Source organism: Colossoma macropomum, unplaced genomic scaffold (genome assembly GCF_904425465.1).
Source record: "Colossoma macropomum unplaced genomic scaffold, Colossoma_macropomum, whole genome shotgun sequence".
NCBI lineage: Eukaryota > Metazoa > Chordata > Actinopteri > Characiformes > Serrasalmidae > Colossoma > Colossoma macropomum.
Window position 1 is genome coordinate 24,078,557 of NW_023494796.1, and position 23,618 is coordinate 24,102,174.

At 36.3% G+C, this 23,618-nt stretch overlaps 1 protein-coding gene across 1 annotated transcript in view; it reads right to left on the bottom strand.

Annotated features, from left to right (window-relative positions):
• Positions 1-23,618, bottom strand: part of LOC118816661 (adhesion G protein-coupled receptor L3-like) — a 450,500-nt gene that overhangs the window by 270,514 nt on the left and 156,368 nt on the right. The window contains exon 3 of the mRNA XM_036583171.1: positions 19,526-19,711. Coding sequence (XP_036439064.1) covers positions 19,526-19,580 — 55 coding nt within the window. The 5' untranslated portion in view covers positions 19,581-19,711. The remainder of the gene's footprint in view (positions 1-19,525; positions 19,712-23,618) is intronic.

A 23,618-nucleotide genomic window follows, 5' to 3' on the forward strand; every position in this document is an offset into this window, starting at 1 on the left:
TGGTCTAGATCTACTGAATAATTCATAGTGGCTGTTGTAGTAGTTATTTAATAATCCATAGTAGTCACAGAATAATTCATTGCAGATACTGAATAATTCACAGTGGTTATTGAACAATTTACAGTAGTTACTAAATAATCCTGATTATTTACTAAATAATTCAGAGTGTTTACCGGATAATGCATAGTAGTTACTGAATAACTCAAACAGTTTACTGAATATTTCATAGTAGTTACTAAATAACCTATAGTGTAAACTGAATAATCCATAGTGTTTACTAAGTAATTCATAGTAGCTACTAAATAATCCATTTTGTTTAATGAAAAATTCATAGAGTTTATTGAGTAATTCATAGTAGTTACTAAATAACAAATTGTTCACTGAATAATTCATAGTGATTACTCAATAATCCATAGTGGTAACTAAATAATCCACAGTGGTTACTACATAATCTATAGTGTTAACTAAATAATCCATAGTGGTAAGTAAATAATTCAAAGTGGTTACTGAATAATCCATAGTGGTAACTAAATAATCCACAGTGGTTACTACATAATCTATAGTGTTAACTAAATAATCCATAGTGGTAACTAAATAATCCAAAGTGGTTACTGAATAATCCATAGTGGTAACTAAATAATCCACAGTGGTTACTACATAATCCATAGTGTTAACTAAATAATCCACAGTGGTAACTAAATAATCCACAGTGGTTACTGCATAATCCATAATGTTAACTACATAATCCATAGTGGTAACTAAATAATCCAAAATGGTTACTGAATAATCCTTTGTGGTAACTAAATAATCCACAGTGGTTACTGCATAATCCATAGTGTTTACTACATAATCCCATAATCCATAGTGGTAACTAAATAATCCAAAATGGTTACTGAATAATCCTTTGTGGTAACTAAATAATCCACAGTGGTTACTGCATAATCCATAGTGTTTACTACATAATCCATAGTGGTAACTAAATAATCCAAAATGGTTACTACATAATCCATAGTGTTAACTAAATAATCCACAGTGGTAACTAAATAATCCACAGTGGTTACTGCATAATCCATAGTGTTAACTACATAATCCAAAATGGTTACTGAATAATCCTTAGTGGTAACTAAATAATCCACAGTGGTTACTGCATAATCCATAGTGTAAACTAAATAATCCATAGTGGTAACTAAATAATCCATAGTGGTAACTAAATAATCCATAGTGGTTATTGAGTAATTCATAGTAGTTACTAAATAATCCATAGTGTTTATGAACAATTCATAGTGGTTACTAAATAATCTATAATGTTTACTGAATACTGTGTAGTAGTAATTAAATAATTTATAGTAGCTACTGAATAAATCATAGCAGTTCCTTACAGTTTATAGTAGTTACTGAGTAATTAAGTTACTTACTAATTCATAGTAGATAGTGAATCACTGAATAACTGAATAATAAGGCTGCAGTTTAAGTTAAGAGAACAAAATCTGGAATTGCTAAACTGTTATTTCCTACAAGGACAATTGAGTGTGTAATGAAATGTCAAATTTGATTACAGAATTTAAAAAGTTGTAAAGCTTTGATAGCAATATAAAAAGCTTTTTGGGGGAGTTGGGGGTTACATTTCAGAAAAGCATTAGAGTTTTATTTTTTGCCAAAAAATAAGCAAATGCTTTCTTGAATATTACCATATTCAATTATGATCAGTGCTAACATTCCAAAATCAGTACATTGTCAGTACATTTTTACACCACTAATAACTATCCAATGTTTGAACTTCTGCATGTATATGATGCGCAGTGTGGCTGCAGCCTGGCTGCAGGATGCTGGAGCTGTGGGATGTTCATCATGGAGGAGACGGCCCAGCTGACAGCGCTTTGGCACGGCCGGCGAGAGGGATGATAATCAGGGAGAAACACTACTTTCTGCCCAATACCAGCCGGCCGGGGACTTATTGATTTTCACTGCGCGAGGAAAAATGAAGAAAGGAGAGAGGGAGAAAAAGGAGGAGTGCCAAGCGAGATGTATTGTGGGGATTACAGCAGAAAGAAAATTGAATTAGAATACAAATAAAAGAATTATGTATGTTTGACAGTGCAGTTTAGAGCTGTGTCAGTACATAATAAACCCCATATTTCTGAGTATAGAAAGTTTATATGTGTATGTTTGTGCGTCCTGAAAAGAACAGAAATGACAATTGATTGTGACGGCATCAAGCTGACAGCTGTGCAGGGCCCTCTGGGCAACACCGAAATATATGTGTCAGACACACTCAAACACCTGCACCAAGTATGAAAAGCAGTGCGATGGTGATGCTCAATTGAAACAACTCCCACTACAGTCATGTTTTAAATATTCAAACATTAAACATACTAAAACATGAATATAATTGGAGGAATCGCTCATCAAATCAAATTTAAACCATTTTACACTTAATCTAGATCAGCCAAGACATGTTTAGTGTCCAAGTTTTACTTCTTTAGTTTAGCGCTGGAGCCATGAGGCTAACATTGCTAAACACTAGAAGTCATCAGTCACCCAAATCTTTTCTATAAATGCATCCGCTGCTCAACCCCCTCAAACTGCATCCAGCTCTTCATTAAGGTTATACAGACTTGTCGCCGGTCCCGGTGCTAGAGGGGTTGGAGGGGAAGTGGGTTGAGGATGGGGGAAGGAGGAATTTGCACAAAAGTGCTATGTCATGTCAGACTGAATATTGTGCCATCTCAACTTTGCCTTTATATCTTTATATTTTGTTGTGCAAAGTAACATAATGTTCAAACTGTGCTCACAAGAAAATGTCTTGGATGTTCTAGGTGAATAAACTATTTAGATCTTTTAGTCGACATTGTCTGATATGACAGTATCAACAGTTTCAAGCCTTTCAAAAATGTACTACGGGCTACGGTTCCGAATCGGGTTCATTTTCTGTGAGCTTAGCATGCTTTCTCCCTTCTGCAACAGTAAATGAAGTAGGCCAAGAGTTTCCAACCCTTTGTGAGTCAAGGCACTTACAAACAACAGCGATAGCTTACATGGCCCACTAGAAGATTTATCCAATCCTTTTTTCTGACTCACCTAATGAGACAGCAGATAGCTACCACATATTGGATTTCAGGCTGAAGAGCAGAAAGTTCAGTTTAATTCACATTCACCATGTTTATTCTTCTGTAAATTGTAAATTGAATACAGCACAGAGCAGAAACTGCTTGTTTTCAGTTCCTGCATATGTGAAGCCTAGCACAAGCTCTAGATTGAATTTTCTGGTTTTCTCTTTGAGATATGGTAGCTGCTTCACTTATAGATGGATCAGCCTGTGGAGCTTTCCTTTGGTAAGATCCTGACTTTAACTGTTTTACCAAGAGAAACGTTTTACATCGACTTGCACTGCAAATATAAACGTAAGTAGCTAGCATTTAGCCAGACCAATTCTTTATTTGTGCAAATAAGTGTCAAGTTAGGTTTAATGTCTATATTGTAATAAATTCTTGCAGTTAAAAAAAAAGCCAGCAGCCCCCCTAGTAGTACCAGCATGGCCCACTATGGGGCTGTGAAAACCACTTACGTAGTCTACTCAATGGTAAGATGTTTGTCTTTTTTTTTTAATTAAATGTTAGTCACCTATTATGATTATATTCTCTAATTAGTTTTCATAATTGAGTATCTGTGTGTATTTGATGTAGGCTAGATTCCACACAAGGCAAGTCTAGTGCCAAGTACAATATGTTTGCACTAATGCAAAGCAGGTTAGCCTCTTAGCACCAACACTGCCACTCACTGGGTGAAAATAGTTTTTACCCTCAGCATTTCTTTTGCTCCTTTGGCTGCTTGATCCTGCTGTCGGGCCTGCCTGTCAACGTGGTACAGGATACAGTATGACTTACTGTGAACTATGAACATGAACAAAACTTCACCATATAGCTAAACACTGTAGGCAGCTATTTTAGACGACAGGTGTAGTGCCGAATTTCACCTCCCCAGAATCCAACACCTCTTTGTGTGCACATCAAGGAGACAATGGATGCTACACTACATTCTCAATTTCTGTTGTTTCAATTGCCTGATGTGCATATGTGTGGAGGGTGGTCTGATTTTGCCACAACAGCTGTTGTCTAAACTGGCTGCCTACAGTGTTCAGCTAGACTGTGAAGTTTCGTTTAGCTTCACAGTGACATTTTGTTCATCAATGTGTCCTAAACCACATCGACAATCCTTAATGAAGAGCCTGATGCAGTTTGAGTGGGTTGAGAGACATTTCTGGGGGTATTTACAGAAAAGATTTGGGTGACCATTGACTCTTAGGGTTTGTCAGCGACATTAGTCTTGTAGCTCCAGCGCTAAACCAAAGAAAACTTTTTCTTACTTTGCCTTCTGTTTGGCTGTATTGCATTGTGCCTCATTTAAATAGCAGTCCAACACTCCTTATCACTTCAATGTGAATGGGCAGGGCTAAACTGCTATAGGCTGAACGGGTGGTCATCTGGGCATTTGCTGTGACAACCATAATAAATTCAAAACAGGCTGTTTCTGGAGTTTAGTTTCCATACATGCACTGGATGGCCTGTATGGGGAGTGAACAAGACGAAGAAAAATCATTTTTCAATGATACATGCCGTTTAAATCCATTATTCAAAGGTTGTGCATGTGTTTTGAAGTCCTTATGTAGACAGTCTTGAAAGATATCACAGTGAATCATCATGCAGGGGTCAGTTTGTTTAAAACAGTGAGCGCTTCGCAGAGCTATCAAGGTGTTCTCTAGCCCAAGGGTCGAAAAGAACCCTGACCTGAATCTCAAAACAAGTCAAATAGCATAAAACGCTCAGATCAGGCCTGCAGTTATAAGCTATGACCGTGTTAACATATGATAAAACAGAATTGATATAATCCAACCCAGATCCAGATAAGAAGATAATTTAAAACTAAAGCACCTCCAGAGCTCCATAAATACTGAATAAGGCTGGAATCTTTCACAATGCATTCGCTACATGAAAAACGGCATGCCTATGGCGACTTCTGAAGATGAATCGATTCTCAAATCACCCTGATTGGGGCATAATGGTGTTAAAATGGAGTTTGACAAAGAGCCGTGAACTTTAAGAGAATCTGAGTGAGCCACACATGCTGCTAGTGCTGGTGCTGAAATATTCAACCCAAAAGGGCAGATAACATGACCTGAATTCTTGTAACTTACTACCCGAAGAACGATGCAGCCCATCCCAAACCAGCCCAAAACAGTAATTTAAAGGCAGCACAGACTGCCCACTGTATAAATAAGTGAAGGAGTTAATAAATAAATACTGTTATTTATACAGCATCTTCAATTCAGTGCTCAGAGTTCGGTACAGTATATTCTCCTTTGGAGCCCGTACAATGACCTGGACCACACGGTTAAAGAGTTTTGCAGAGCCAAAGTTCTTTACAGGTCATCACAGCACCTGAGCAACATATAACTTTCTGAAGACAAGAATAAAGGCAAAAAGCTTCTAACAAAATTAGACTCAATGAATGGCTAGTATGCATGTTCTGCTTGCATACTATTGTGGCTTATGTATTTATTTGCTTATTTACAGTCATTTTTGTTTATATGTGGCATGTAGAATGTGAAGCTGAAGCCAAGATAAAATGATAATGTGCAAAAAAATGATTTTGCTCTTCATTTGAATAACTTTGACAATCAAGTTTGCACTGTCTGAAAGCAAGTATTAATCATTTATTTAACATAAATTATGATTACATTCATCTGTCCACTTTTCGGCCAAAACTGGGGGGACAGTTCATTTCAATGACTTCAGCTGGCTATTCATGGCTGACTGGATGGCTGGAGAACTACTGGGAGAAGTAGTTTTATTTAGGCTCTGTGGGTGAGACCAGATACATCAGTCTTCTGATGCTTACGTAAGCTATATCCAAGAAGATTAGGACAGCTTAGTTTACAGCAAAAGGAGAAAAGTTTGGCAAAATACCTCGGCCCTTTAAAGGACAACGGAAAGTTATTCACTGCACATATTTTGCACATGTATATTATGTGCCCTCAAGAGAAAGATTAACCTACTTCATCACAGATTCATGGGGCTTTAAATTATCATGCTCCAGCTATTCTCCAGCTTTTAGGTCCATTGTGCATGGATAAAAATATCAGTGCAACAACACGTAAAGTCAAATTACCCAAGCAATTCTGGAGAATTTCTAATTTGATTGGTCAATTCATCAGGAACTTTTTTGTACACTATATATATATATATATATATATATATATATATATATATATATATATATAGATAGATAGATAGATAGATAGATTGATGATACGAGGCTGGTGTGTGTGTGTGTGTGTGTGTGTATATATGTTTGTAAACAATAGCTGTTGTCAGAACAAAGTCTTGTATCTCCAAAACGGTAATAGTAACAGTAACAGGAGAATGAAAAAAAACATACTTTACTTTTAATGCAAGTCAAAGGAACCAGACTTTTTTCCAAGTAATTTTGGGTCATTTCTTTTGGTCCATTCATCATGAAAGGCCAACAAGTGTTTTCAAATTGCATCAGAAACTAAAAATGATATGAGGTTTTGTTCTGACAGCAGCGAGATGTGTGTGTAAAATCATTCTAAATGGTAAAAAAGGGAATTATTTTTTCCTCATGATAGAGGTTTTCTTACGATAAAGCATGTAAGTATTTCTAACTTGCTTTGCAGAAACATCAGAACGGTAATCTGTGCTGGAGCTGTTTTTCTCATTTTTCCAACGTACCTGGAATGAGAGACGGAGAGCGAGGAAGCGCAAGAGAGAGGTGAACGAGCTGAAATATTGATAAGGCAGATGATGTAGATGGCGACAGCTGGTTAGTAAATTGGTCAGGCTGAGCGAGAGGATACTCAGAGCAGACAGAATAAACGCAAACCGCCATTCCGTTTTACACTTCTCTGACAAGATCAATGCTTAATTTAGCAATCTCGCCACAGAGGGAAGATTTCCTGAGAAAATGACACCACGAGACGTGTTGGTGTTAATAAATTGGATACATATCAAGCCCGGGGAGAGTGTGCGACTGTGTGTGTGTGTGTGTGTGTGTGTGTGTGTGTGTGTGTGTGTGTGTGTGTGTGTGTGTGAAGTAAGTTTTTTTTTCCTTGAGTGAAATTCAAAATGCTCCAGCAATCAATTGATGAATGTCACAGCCAGTCTGTATGTGAAAGCCCAACACATCTCTACAGAAGGTGATAAAAAACAAATGGCAACTTTCCACATCACTAAAAGGAGAAAACAATGTTTTTTTGCGCTGTTATCACGTACTGCAGCGACTCCAATTTGGCTCAGTTGTACTATGAAAATTCCCTCAACATTTCACCACTAAACATATAAACATGGTGCTTTATACAGCCACCATAAACACTGACCATCAAAAGTTTGGGTTGGGCATCATTCAGAATTTTCCAAGACCCACTGCAATACCAATACCTTGACTTTGATACTGATTCCTATAATCAAAAGTGGGTGTGGCCTAAAGCAGAAATGAGTGTGTTGTGCTGGAAGTGGGTATATTACCGCATCTGTGAAGAGGAGGAGCGAACAGGAAGTATCGTAAAACTAATGGAATTGCTCTTAATTGGCCACACATGGTTACAGCTCCGAAGTGAGCACTTGGTGGTTAGCCGCAACACTAGAAAGCTATGGGAAGCCAGTGGGAAAGTTAACAAAGCCTGACGGACTCCCGCTAATGATAAACACAAACACAACAATGCAGTAAACACATGCTGGCATGGACTAACTGGGCACATATTCCTTGCTTAACAACACACATTTAATCTAGCAAAACAAGACACTAAGTAATAGAACACAAGCAGCACTGATATTAATAATAGGCATACAGAATATCATTTAGACAGCCAATCAGCACTCTAGATTTTGGAACAAGCATGCCTATTGGCTCACAGATGCTGAGACTGAGTTGCTTGGATACTGAATGACATTTTTTCCACATTACAAAATTATTGCATTCTCATACCCTACACGTTACCTTCTTATGAAATTAAACTAACTAATGTTTGATTTTAACTGTTACTTTACATTTAAGTAAGAAACGATATCTGCAAAGCTTTTGTGGACACAACACAATGCAAATCATTTGAGTATATTTAGCTTCAACACTCATGTTTCATGTTCATCATGTGCCTTCCTTGCTATGAAGAACAGATTTCTACTAAATAATACGATTGTTTTCTTTTCCTCACTACTGTTTAAAGTACATATTGCGACTCTTTTGGCCTAAAGGTGGCAATTTGGCAAGTGAAAAAAATGGCAAGATGACTGACTATTGCTAACAGAAAATAAAATAAAAATTGATCACAATAAAAACCAAAAAAGACCAATGGACTACGGCCCGATTGATTTTTGTTTGGCTGCAAAAATCGACTGATATTAAGATTCCACAAATTTATTGCCATTGACAAGAATCAAAGTCTTTTTAAATGCCATATAACAACCAAACACACTGCATTTGTGAAGTAATTTTGTATAATTTTTTTTTATATTTGTTGACCAAATAGACATTGTCTTATTTATTTACTTACTTTAAGGTTCAATTTTAACATTGTTTTAATGTGATTTACAAGTGGTTGGTTTTCTATTTGTTATCAAACTAAAACTACTGGATTCTGTTTCATTTTTAGCCATATATATATATATATATATATATATATATATATATATATATATATATATATATATATATATATGGCTAAAAATGAAACAGAATCCAGTAGTTTTAGTTTAATAACACACACACATTATATATATAAATATATATAAAATATATACATTATATATATATATATATATATATGTCCTGTTTAAGGTTATTACATGGCTATTACTGTTATTTTACAAATACCAATCAGTAGTAAACAAAGAGACTGATAACCGATTTACAGGGCTGATATTTGCCATTCATTAGAGATGCACAATAATATGATAATAAAGCCTGATTATGTGCTGTGCCAACTCGTAACTGAAATCACTATCAACTGTCAGAATTTTATCTCCTTAAAATCAGCATCGTGATGAAATCTTCTGATCAGTCAGGCCCTCCGATGCACCTTAAACACTGGTTCACTTATTTCTCCCCACTAAACGTTCCCATGTGCGATGTGCGTCCCCCACAAAGTACGCAAGACGCCACCGACTATATTAAAAATCTAATAAAAGCGGTCGTACCGGTGGATATTTTCCAGAGCATTGCCTAATTCTTTTTTCTTCTTTCCAATGTTCCACCATAACCCCGAGTCAAAATATTCATCTACAAGATGACTTTGACAGACACAGTGGGGGTCAATTTTGCATTCATTCATTTCGCTGACAGCGATCACCCACACGGTCTCTGATTCATGTTTTCATCTCGCAGATTGACTGGCTGGCGGCGGAAGTGACCTGAAAGCATTTTATTAGACTGATGATGTGACCCGTTCTGGTCTCTCTCTCTCTGTCCCTGCATGCCGTATTAACCCCCTAGCCGAAGTTCCCCTTGAGTCGTTCCAGTTTAGCGCTATATTTCTCATCTTTTGCATTTTTCACTCCATATTTCCACATATCCCTGTGTATTGAGATTGCAGTGTGCTTTGCAACATTTTAACCCCTTAAAATCTCAGGCTTATTACATACTAAGGCCTATTTTTCAGTAACTACGTGGACTTCAATGCAAACAAGTTGAGCTACTGAGCTATTCTTAGGTTATAGATGTGTGCAATAAAACTTTGGCCTGTTAAGGGGTTGAAAACACATTGATGTAACAAAATTACTGCTTTATTTTGACAAAATTATTAATGTTTGTTGGGCCACGTTTTTAACAGTAGCCATAAAATAAGTGTGATTTCCTCTTGCTGAAAACTTCTCTTCACTCAGTGCGACTCCTCTACCTTAACTTCATAGCTTTATGTTGTACCCCATTTCTGTCTGTTTGTTTAGTACTGTTTTTGTCGTTTACTGTCTTTATTTTGCTTTTCCTTATAATCTTCTGTGAAAATGTTTGTTTTGCTTTGTTATTTTGCATTAATGCACTGTTGTGTTGTTTGCTTTCCTCTTCATCCTCCCTCTTGTTTTGTTTTCTTTATGATATTCTTATATATGTATGGAAAATTCTTATATATGATATTCTTATATATGTATGGAAAATATATATATATATATACTCTGATAGTCTTCCTTTCATAGTTGGCTGCTTTGCTGACATTTGCTGGTTTTGGATGCTCTGTAAGCATCCTTAAGCTTGTTATCCATTATTATGATTATTATTATTGTTGTTTTGGAGGTCCAACAGTTTTGTTCTCCAATAATGTTGATGGAATGCATTTATTGGAAATATATATAATTTACAGCCTGAAGTGAATTGGATTTTCATCTTTGTAGGTGGGCAAGCAAGTCAACATTGGTAAAAATGTTTTTATTAAGTTTAAGTGCTGTTTTTTATTGTGGCAGTTATACATGATTGTTTGACATGGAGAAAACTGCAGTTGTTCTGTCCATTTTATCTCTACATAGCTGTCTTTGTGAAGAAGTGTGTATTGTATACACAGCAGGGGGGTCCCATCATTGCTCACTAGCAGCTTAACACACAGTCACAACATTTCACTCAGAGAGACAGTACTGTCCTAGTTTATCTGATAACAGAGATGGAAAATACTTATTACAAGGCATTGGGCATTACTATTATATTAATTAAAAATATCCAGGTCAATTTCCATTCTGCCAGCAGAATGACCACAAGAGGGCCTGCAGAAAGAACCTACCACCGAAGCTAGTGTGTATGCTAGCCTAATTCATAATAGCCTAGTTTACAGGCTATTTTACCTTTTCTGGTGTCAATTTGATGTCAATATAGCACATTATTATTTGCATGTCTAATTCTGATGTTCATTCAAAGTACTACATATCAAGCTCAAAACGTCTAACACAAACTGATCTACAAACAATTAGTGATGTCACTACATGCAATGAAGACAGGGCATTCACACTGTGGGCCGTAGTTACTGAACCCCCTTCAATGTACATGTTCAAGATGCTCATATGACACAGTGCAAACAATATCAGTGCAGTAAAAGAAAATACTGACATAATAAAAAAAACAATATAGCGCGGCCCTAGCAGTGGCATAACGATCCACAAAATTTGTACCAATGAATTCCAGAAAATACAGCTTGAGTTTCTATTTATTACAACATTCAAAATAGTTTGGCCTGCAATTCAGACTAAAAAGAAAGGGAAATATAATATCAGCTCAACAACATCATCAGATTATTCGGCTGTTTTACTCTTTCAGTTGCACTGACTGACAAAGAAAGATAATATTCGAATGACCGGACCTTCCACTGCTATCATCAAATATGCTACTACGTTAGCCACAAGGCAAAACACAAGCAACTCAATCAAGTTAACAGCTTGCTTACTTCTTTTTCTGATGATCTGCCCTCACTATGAGTGTGCCTGTTTAATTCATTACCTCTCACACTATTAGCCGTTCCAAACTAAGTACTATGTAAGTTCCAGTCTTTTGAATGTGTTGTACGATATAATGAATCATTACACTCTGGCTAAACAGTGCACAGGGGAAGAGTGTGCGTGTCCCTGTGGTCCCGTCTGCTCTAACAAAAAAGGCTATTTTATTTATAGAGCTGAAATTGAGCGCTAGCGGAGCGCAATGCTAATAGCACAACTGGGCCACATCACAGTCACCGCAATACCTACAACATTTCCCTCTCTCACTTTTTCAGGCTCTCTTTAGTTAATATTGCTGATGGAGCAGAATACAGGAGACGGCCTGTAGATTGGCGGTTCACCAGCACCTTTAGCATTAGCCACACTAGCACGCAAATCCCCCACTGTTAGATCACATATCACAGCTCACTATTAAGCAGCAGCACACAAATCTCCACATACAACAGATTTCTTCACACCAAGCACTGCAGCACTGCGTTGGTGGCATGCAGACTGTGATGTTGGGCACATCATATTTTCCTCTTTAGTTGTTGTATTTTTATTCTGAATATTTGGAGATATGGAGATTGATATAAATCTTACTTTTTGGTTTAATACAGAAGTTTTGCTAGGTATGCTGCATTATTATATAGGTATGCCAATTTATGCTATAAGTTATTATTTATGTTTGTAATGCTGTGTTTATTAAATGAACGTCAATGTGTTGGCACATCCTTTAAGTTTGCTTTCTTCTACATCCTCCCTCTCATTTTCTTTCATTTATGATGATCTTATATATATTCTGATAGTAATTCTTTCATAGTTGGCTGCTTTGCTGGCCTTTGCTGGTTCTGGGAGCTCTGTAAGCGTCCTAAACTTTGTTATGTCGATTATTATTATTATTGTTTTGTAGGTCCATCAGTTTTCATACCCAATAATGTTGATGGAACACATTTATCTGAGATATATATGATTTACAAAACCTGAGATGAACCAAATTTTTTGTCTTTGTAGATGGGCAAGCAAGTCAACGTTGTTTTTTTTTTTTATTGAGTTTAAATGTCTTTATACGATTGTTTGACAAGAAGAAAGCTGCAGTTGTTCTGTCCATTTTCTCTCTACACAGCTACACAGTCTTGGTGAAGAGGTGTGAACTGTATCCACAGCAGGGGGTTCTCATCCCTCCACTTTCACCTCTCATTGCTCACTAGCAGCTATGAGGTATGCTGCATTTACAGGCTTTATTTTGTTTTGTCTGCCAATTTATGCTATAAGTTAGTATGTATGTTTATTAAAATGACTGAATATATGGCTATTTTTTTCTGTAGGCCTACAAAAACGAATTACTATACATTTTCATAACAGGTTTGTTATACGTTACGCATAACACTGAGAGTGAGAATAATCACCATAAGCACATCCCTGCTCTGATATTAAACACTACTACATTCTCACCACTCTAATTACTCTCTGGCAGCATATTTGTGAAGTTATTTAATTTGTTTTGTCATTGCATATGTGTAAATTATAGAAACTCACAACAACAACAACAACAAAATTACAATTAATCGTGCAGCCCAACAGCCATGACTCACAGATTCCTGCAATAGCTAAATAATACACTTCAAACATGAGCATTAGGGACACAGCAATAGTGAGTTAACAAGAAAATGACAGTCATTTTCACTAAATTGCTTTGCTTTTTATTGCTTAGTGAAAGTAGTTTTCTTATGAGGTGACAATTAATTACTTGGCCTAAGATCACTGTTGCTCCACTGACCATGATGGTGTAAAGCTGTCAAAACAATAACACAATATTAACAAAATATTTTTTATATTTAGATTTTTATGTCGGCAAAAAACGGACGGGGTCACAGGTTGCTATGCACTTAGGGGTTAATAACTCTCTTGAATTATCCGCAGTCATGTATGACCGCACCACAGGACACAAGAAAAACAAAGCCCTATTTTTAATGCTTAACCCGCAGTTGTTCCAAAGGACACGCAGAACACACACACAATGACACACAAAGACAAATCCCTGCAGTGGAAATAACTGGAAATTTCACTAATTAATACAGCAGCAAAGAGGCATTAGTGAAATTAATTAGACGAATTTAAAGAACACACTGCAGCCCGAGCGGTATTAACGACTGCCCCCGAAATAGGAAATTAATTAACAGTGTCAGACGGGTCGAAATATCCTGACTGACACAAAACTATTCTTAAACTTTTCTCTCGGCGGAGCTCGCTGAGAGGGGGCCAGCAGAGAGTGGCGTTATCACACTCAACACGCGCTGACCACCGTCCACTCTACAGCATGACAACTGCAGCTGAGGGAAGATGAATCAGTGTGAGAGTCCCCACTCTGAGGGACTCAGCCTTTTATTCTGACAGTAAAGCAGCTTTTAATTACAGAGGAGCTCAACCACATGTATGAATGTGACATGAATAAACACCACCTGTCCAAAAATATTAAGACACCCCTTCATATTCGTGAACTCAGCTTCTTTAAGGTGCGCTCGCTGCTAACATGGGGGTTTTCATAAAAAAGCACTGCTAATAGAAACAGAGCTGCACATGAGCCTAAGGTCACCATGCCCATCGCTGAGCATCAGCTAGAGGGGTGTAAAGCCCCCCAGGTTTGGGCTGTGGAGCAGTGGTACCGTGATCTCTGGAGTGATGGAGCTCCATTTAAAACCTTTGGGATGAGCTGGAGTGACCCAGAACTGACCATCCAGCATCAGACCTGACCTCTCTAACGCTCCTGTACCTAAACCCAACCAGCACGAATGTGTTGGTACGTGCATATATGTGTGAGCAAAGCTGTGTGAGTGAGCAAAGCTGTGTGTGTGTGTGTGTGTGTGTGTGTGTGTGTGTGTGTGTGTGTGTGTGTGTAAATGGCCATAAGCTGTCATAAGCAGCTGTCCCTCAGGTTTCACCACTTTACTCACACACAACCCATTTACATTCTCAAGTCCAAAAGAACATTCACACTCTCTCTGTCACTCTTAATCTCTCTCACTCTGCCTCGCTCCTTCTCTCTCCCCCTCGCTCCTTTTTTTCCCACTGTTCTCTCTCCCTCTCTTCTTCTTTCTCTGTTTCTCTCTCTTTCTCCCTCATTCTCTCTTTCACTCAGTTCTCTCTCTCTCTCCCCTATTCGCTTTCCCCTCTCTCTGTCTCTCTCTCTCTTGCTCCCTCATTCTCTCTCTTCCCCTTCTTTCTCCCTCGCTCCTTCTCTCTTTCAATCTGTTCTCTCCCCCTCTCTGTCTCTTCTCCTCTCTTTCACTCTCTCACTCCTTTTTGTCCTTTCTTTCTCTTCATCTCGCTCTCTCCTTCTCGTTCTTTCTCTCCCTCTTGTTCCCTCATTCTCCCCCTTACCCTTCTCTCTCTCCCGCTCTTTCTGTTATCTCTCTCTTCCTCTTTCACTTCTCTCTCTCCCTTGGTCTCTCTTCCTCTCTCTTTCACTCTCTCACTCCTTTTGTCTTTTCTCTTTTTCATCACTCTCTCCCTCTCTGTCTCTTTCTTGCTCTCATATTTTTTTCTTTCCTCTTCTCTCTCCCCCTCTCTTTCTCCCTCTCTCTCTCTCTCTATCTCTCTCTCTCTCCCCTGTGTAGTTAAATCCATTCATTGCCCGTCAGGTGTCGTGTTCGCATTATGAAAAATGTGTGTCACTTTGGAGAGTTCTCGTCTTTTTCTCCGGTCTGTGGGGCCTTATCTATTACTGTCACTCTCTCTCTCTCTCTTTCTCTCTCTCTCTCACTCTCTCTCTCTCTCTCTTTCATAAAGAATATGCTACGCAGGCATGGACTGATGATGAATGTGTTACCAGGCGATTATGCCTGGAGGAGCGGGTCTGTAGAGAGAGGTAGAGTGACGGAACCTGGAATAGAGAGAGAGAGTGCGTTCATTCTTCCAGCAGAGCATACTTCCCTTTCCTCCTTCATCCTCCCATCCACATATTTCCTTCATTTCTGCATAACGGTCCTCCATCTGCACTACCACCCCAGCAGAGGTCGTCTTCCAGGGATTTGCTTGTGTTTTCATGAATTTGTAGCAAATCTGAGCCGTTTCCCTCATATGGACAGTGACAGAGAGGCGCTTACAAGATTAGCGATTAGCTAACTAACCAGCAGGACTGAAAAACAGAGAGAGGCAGCCAAGCATGCCCTTCTCCAGCCTGAGGCACTGGCTAGCTCGCTGCAGCCACAACCCCAGTGCAATATGCAAACTTCCATAACAGAAGACTTAGTCACTTCCAATTCCCTTCAGATTAGCATTACTTCTAACCTCAGCCTGAACTTCCAGCGTCACTTCAGAAAAGCTTCATGCTTTAGGGACTTTCCACTAAATATCATATCCATATCAGCAGCTGTTTGGTCCTTTAGATCCAGCATTGTTTGTCATTTCGCTGATCGTTCTAAAAAATAACCACATACATCATTTCATAGGCAGTTACGAAATCAGTTAGATTCACATTCTGTATGTCGTTTGAATCTGCACTTCCAACATTTCTGCATTTGTTTAGACGTCCAGAAATACACAAATATAGGACAATAGCAAAAATAAAGGATGAATTTACTTTTCCCAAGACAAGACTCACATATGAGAAAGAATTAGACATTAAACACAAGACTATACCAGCTTTTTTACTAATTGTGACTTAGTTAAACATGTTCACTCCACTGTAAATGATAACAGTATACTTTATTAGAGTTCTAAGCAAGTTTACTTATTTTGAGCAAACTAATATTTTACTTAAGTTTCTTTAAAGAAATGTTACTAAATAGCACATCAAATAGCACAACAAATTTCTAGCTAACATTACTTTTGATCCTGAATTTCTGAACTGATGTACTATTTTAGTACTTACTTTACTGCTTCAATACTCAAAAATTCTTCAGTTAAAATCAACAAAAGTGTATGTATTTATTAATTTATAGTAAAAGTGAGGTTTTCGGTTTTCCCAACTTTTTTAAGATAAGGTTTACAGTATACAGTGTTTTTTCTTTTTTTTTTCAAAGTAATGTTTACAAAGCTTTTTTTAAGTAATGTTTACACTCCTTTTTGAAAGCAATGTTTACAGTTTACACTGTTTTATAAGAAAGGTTCAAAGTTTACAGTTTAAGTCATGTTTAAGGTGTTTTTAAAATATTATTTATAGTTAAGTGTTTTTTAAAAATATTTAGTGTTTTAAGTAATATTTACTGTGTTTTAAGTAATGTTTAGTGTTTTAAAGTAATACTTACTGTGTTTTAAGTCATGTTTACAGTGTTTTAAGTAATGTTTACAGTGTTTTTAAGTCACGCTTACAGTGTTTTTAAAACAATATTTACAATGTTTTAAGCAATATTTACAGTGTTTTAGATAATATTTAGTGCTTTAAAGTCATGTTTACAGTGCTTTTAAGAACATGTTCACAGTGTTTTTAACATATTGTTTACAATTAAGTGTTTTTAAAGTAATGTTACAAGTGTTTTTAATTAATATTCACAGCAGTGTTAACAAAGTAAAATTTACAGTTACATTTACAGTTACATATTACTAAAAATTATATTGTAAATATTATACTGTGTTTTTAAAGACGTTTTACAGTTTACAAGTCATGTTTCTAGTGTTTTTGTAAGTAGTGCTTACAATGATTTTCAAAATCATATTTACACTGTTTTAAGTGACGTCTATTGACAGTTTTTCTAAAGTAATGTTGACAGTATTTTAAAGTAATGTTTACGGTTTACAGTATTATTGCAGTGGTTTAAAAATTCAGCAACACATTTTCTTTGGGCCTTGTGATGTTTTGTGTTTGTTCATTGGTGCAAAAAATCAGAACGCTTATTTTTATAAATAACTCTTTCAAATATATTTAATATATTCCAGAACATACTAATTGCAAGTGAGCTGTTCTGCTAACGTTGTTTTTGGCTACAGCACACACGCTAATCTTAGGGCAAGTCTGAAGAAAGGAACAAAAGACACTAACAGCTGGCTGCAGTTAACAGACAGTGCTGATCTGGCCAAACTGGACAATGCACAGTACAGTACTGGACCATCAGCAGCAGTCAGAGGTCAGACTGAGTTCATGTCTGGCTGCTGGAACTGGACGCACTTAATGAAGATTAACGGATGCTAGCTGCCACATTTCCCTTCAGAATGATAAATCCGTCATGAGTGCTGACTGAAGATCAGAGAGTTACAGTAAGAGACATGCTGAGACACTATTCATCTATTGTTTTATATTATAATGAAACAGTTGTACAGTGAACACCAAAGCCTGTCTGTTATATTTATGAAAATGTAAGTGATTTATGCTTTTTATTAACTGCTTTATTTTAATGAATGCATGGATTAAGCTGTGCTTTATTCTTTTTGGCTCGTCTCTCTCCGTCTTTGGTCATTAAAGAAGAAAAAAGGGGCAGTTCTGTGATTACTTGCTCTCGGTATTGAGCGGGACAGAGAACAAACGACATTAGAGACGTGATTCTGATTACGTAAGCAGGCTGGCTGGCACACAAATACAACAAAACAAAAAACAATTCAATTTAGTCCTGTCCCTATTAATGACTTCGCACTATCAAATTAACATCTTTATGGCCAATTACCCCCCTAAACCCAGCGCTCCGTCTACCATCTCCTCTCTTCCTCCCCAAGATGCAATTTAATTAAATTCAAATCGCTTTATTGCTCTCTGATGCTGAGAAAATTCATGACTAAACTAAAGGTCATTCTCGTGCGCACGCGGAGAGGCCGCGGCCATTTTCCTCATCAGTCATATCTGTGGTTTTCCAATCCAAAATGAAGTTGTCTTACTGCATGATCTAAATTTCTTATAGTGTTAAGCCTCAGAAGTCCATCGATAAAAGCATTGTCAGTAACACTTTCTATGAATGTCACCTTTGTAAGCATCTATAAACACATTCATAACATGTTATAATGCATTCATAAGGCATTATAAACATGGCTATAAATATTTATAAAAATGCATTACATGTTATAGCCATGCTTATTATGCATTATGAATTTTTAACATAATACATCATAAGCACCGATACAAATTATAAGAGCTCATAAGTCGTATTTGTCCGCTCTAAGTAAAGTGAAGCATACAGTACTAAAGCGTCCTCCAATGTTAAGAGTGAGGCTACAAGTTGAAGCATTTACTGAAACACTTCAACGTACAAAGTACAGCACATTACAGGCTTCACACGTCAGAGTTTAAACTAGTGCTGCCATCAGTGTTTTACCCAATGTGGGAAAGTCAATGTTCACCACCGTTAGCTTGGTATTTGTCTTTACTTTACACTCTCCGAACTGGGACTGACTTCTTTGGCACTGACAGTATAACATGTTATCAACACTACTTATGATGCATTATATTAACAATTCATAATGTATAATAAACAAGGCTATAAAGTGTTATTCATTTTTATAAATGTTTATAATCGTGTTTATAATGCCATATGAATGCATTATAACATGTTATAAATGTGTTTATAGATGCTTACAAACATGACAGTCATAGAAAGTGCATTTTCTAATTATTTCTCACTCGTAGCCCTTTAAAAAAGCGGAGGAATTGTGTTGAAAGTGTAGATTCTTAACTGTCAATCCACACCACATTTGTGTTTGTACATGCCTGTGTGCTGGCTGGAAAGGCAAAGCAAAACCCCCATATGACAACCAAGGACCTGCAGGAAAGTACAGCTGACATGGGAGTGGTGGTGCATGTAGAAGATGAAATATTATCTTTATTATCTACTCTTATTTATATTAACCATGTTTTTGCCATTTTTTGACAAAGAATTGTTAAAAAAATGCCAAACCTGATGATTTGAATATAAATCCAAATCACTATAGAACCATGTTCATATGTAAATAATTATGTAGTGAAAATGGACTGTAAATATAATTCATTCTGCAACTATAAGTAATTATGTAATTGTGCAATTATATAAAAATAGTAGCAAACTGACAGTAAGAACCCTACTGCATCTCTTAGGTTAAATCTTTACAGGTTAATTCCTTTTTTTTTAGTTAAGAAGCTATAAAATTAGCAAGGAACTTACCCAGAGCAGCAGGCCCCAGCAGGCTGGCCAATAGGAGCATCCGTAGTGCCCACATGACCCCTCCCCGCTGACCGATGTTAGTGAAGATGGCCCTTTCTGCTAGATGAGAAAGTGTGAAGTTGGGTTTGTTAGACAGGATTGGACACGGCCAGAGTTCTGGACTGCTGTAAGCCACTATGTCTTCACCTGAAAACACACAGAGAGAAATACATCAGAACTGACCACAATGATGAAGTTTAAACTCTATACTGTAATAAAAATAGTGATATGAAAGGCTTGAGTTATATACTGTGTACTGTATATATTGTTTATAGCAGCAACAACAACAGAATTACGCCTCTCGCCAAAAAAGTGGTGTTAAACAAAAACAATACGATGTAAACAACGTCATCCAGAGTGGTTTGATGTGAATGTGCCATTCTACAGAAACTCAGAGGCACAATAAAAACTGTTTACCTACCAAACTGTACACAGAGGTGAATAATTACATTGGAATTTAAAAAGATTGGTGACTATAAAATTCCCAAACAGACCCTGGTGGCTACTTAAATCCATGTAGATGTCCACCTGTTCATTCATTTTCTCTATTTACTGTAGCTAAAGTTGCTGTAGGCGGTACTTTATTCAGGTTTTCCGTGACAGACTGGTTAAACAAGCAGCAGATGCAGTACCATCTTTGATTTGGAACAGATTTCCACAGGAAAATGATTCAACCAGCTGTTTTTTTCTATTGAATTAATGTGTGTAATTTTAGTACACTGATGTTGGTCAATCTGTATGGAATTTAAATCTTAGAATTCTGAGAAAGTCTAAGTCTAAGGCATGTACGGTCTAAAACACTTCTGCCAAACAAAATCCTCTCTTACAGTTGTGTTTAAAAGTTTAGTCATGCCTGGCAAAATTATATTTTGCTGATTTTTAACTATTTAATAAAAATAAAAAAAATATTTCTGCATGTCTCTGAATGCTATGATCACATCATTCTGTATGCTTACTTTATTTTGGATTCATTTTTAATTTTACTATATCTTTATATGGTACACAAGCTTTATTACGTTTTCTATTCGGATATATAACTTCTGTATGTTAATTCATTAATGTTATTATTTTATTCTGTACTTCATAATGGATATTAATTTTATTATAAAATCATAAAAGATCATATAATAGTGTTCTTTCCATTGCATTATGCATATTATTTTTTATATAACTTCATGCTGGATACTAATTTTATTAGAACTTCATTCTGGATTATAATTTTCTTATAATTTTAATCCGACTAAGTTTCTTATTTTATTTTGGATGCCGATTTTCTCAAAAATATATTCCAGATATTAATTTTATGCTAATTAACATCCAGAATGAAGTTATCATTTTATTCCAGATGTTAATTTTATTATAAGTCCATTCCAGATGCTAATGTTATAATAACTTTATTCTGGATGTGATTTTTTTTTTTAATAAATTGATTCTGGATGTTCATTTTATTCCGATTTTACTCCTAATGTCAATTTTGTTATAACTTCAATATAAATATTATTATTATTCTAATTTCATGTATATTAATTTTGGCATAATGTCAATTTTTGATTACAGGCTCACACTTGCAGCTACAGTTTTGTGACGAATGATTAATTTCCACACAGAAAGTTTCTCACACTGTGAGCTGTTGTGCAGGTTGCCATGCTGGGTGCTTTTCATAAAAGATCACACTTAAAGTGTTGATGAGGTGCCATGTAATTTCCTAACCTATATAACAGCCACGCAGAAAGTTCCGAACTATAAAACTCTTTTGTGTGAGTCTAAACTGTAACAGAACCAGCCAGCAGACTATGGACATTGAAATACGAGAGTTAATGTAACTCCACATGCATTTAATCACAAACAGAAGCTGTTGACAAAAAAAAAAAAAGTGTTGATTAGGACTCAAACCAGCTAAGCACAGCAAACACCTCATTACAGTCGTACAGAAACGCGTCTCAGAGCAGCAGGCAGGTCGGCAAACAATAGTGACAATCTCGCGTGAAAAATCAGGAGCGTTTACTTTAGTGCTAAACGGAAAATAGTCGCAGCGCGGTTTCTGTCAGGTGTAGGAAAAATGTCACATCAGGGGGGCGGACGGTACTTATTCCCCACCGAACATTTCAACACTTCTCTTCTCCGCCCTCCTCTTTCCCTCTCCTCTTTCCCTTCCTCCTTTCCTTCCTCTCAAATTCCACCCGTGCTGCTCCCTGATGAATGCAAACTGGTGTGAATTCAATAGCTGCAGATTAGAGCTCACTAAAGTCTTCAAAATCAGCAGGAGCGAATTATTATAAAAGCCACTGCAGCTCAAAATCTACTGCTACAAACAAGGATACGGCCATAAAGTGACACTCAACTGTCATTAGTTTATTTACAACCTGGAGTTTAACTGTCAACATATTAATTATGCCAAATCTTCCTTCACACAAAATTTCACACAAAACATAACCAAAGCAAAGACAGTTATGCTTAGTTATAAAATATATAATGGATGCAGCAGCAAAATGGAGTACATACATACAGGAAAAAGACCTAAAGGTGCTCAAGACATATGTAATGTCCCATTAAAAATATATTAAAAAATACATTGTTAAATATGTTGATGTTAATGTCATTGAAATCTGTTTTGTCAAATAAAATATGCTGTAACGTACATTGTTGCATATACAGTTAAATGCAGATATTTAAACACAGAGAACGCACTAACATATGGAAATAAAACAACATAAAATATAAAATGTAGCAAAACTTTTGCACAGCCTTGCTTATTTATGTATGTATGTATGTATGTATGTATTTGACCAGGCCTCCCAAACCTTTGCATATGACCATATTTAACTTCCATCAACTCAAAAAGATTATATATGTAGTTTATTGCAATAAAATACAAAAAACACAATATGTTGATAATGATGTTAATATTGGTAATGTGTTATCAAAGCAATACAGTATAATATGCACTCTCAATATATTTACTATACTTATTTTTTTAAGTGATGCAAAGACCAGCAGGAACAAATTAATAAACTTAAAAATGTGTAAAATTCAAAATGTAATAGATGGATAAAGCTACTAGATAAAGAAACAGTCATATTATGCACAAAACTGCAGAACTGAAACCAAAAAGTTATGCCTGTGTTCACAATGCAGACAGAAGACAGGGACTATCCATCAAGTCAAACTATATTAAATCAAAGAGGGCAATACAGCAAAACAAAGCACTATAAGCATGTACTGGTGCTCAGTGCTAATATAATGTTGATAGTAATTATATATAATTACATTGAATATAAAGGAACATGCACTGCCATTTATATTCAATATAGATTTTATTGTTTGTATGTGATGGCAGAAACAGTTTCAGAGAAGCTACACGGAGAGGCTTAAGAACAGACCTAAGATCAGCAGTGCAAATCATGAAAGTTATAAAAGTTATAAGAACTCAAAATCTAATAGATGGACATCAATTTTTAGATTATTTGCAAAGAAACTCTGTAGTGTAGCTGTAAACACACTGACTGTGCTGAATCTCCCTCCAAACAAACTTGCAGATGAAGCATAACTGAAACACAGAAGTTACCATCTTAAAAAATATGACACATCCACAAAGAAAATGGCAACTATCCATCAAGTCAAGTCTGTGCAGCAGCAGCAGCAGCATGGGGAAAAAATGGTGCTCAGTACTAATATAATGCCCTACAGTAAAAGAAATATCACAATATGTTACCGTGTGTCCCAATATATTCAGTATCATAAATATGTGTAAACAAATTTCATTTCATTTCAATATATAAAGATCTAAAATCTGTAATTTACCTGTAAATATGCAAAAGTTTAAACACTGCTGGTCAAACATCATGTTTGATTTTCAACGTAAAAGTAAGCCAACACATCCTTTACAGAGAACAATTAAACAACAGATTTTTTTAGAGCGTAAATTTTAGAGCATCATTTATTTGCTCAGTTTAAGTTTGTAAAAAAAAAAAAAGCATAAAACATAAAATGTGCCATAACTTTTTCACATGCCACATTTTATGCTTTATTTTTTCTCAATGTCAACTTCAGCAAA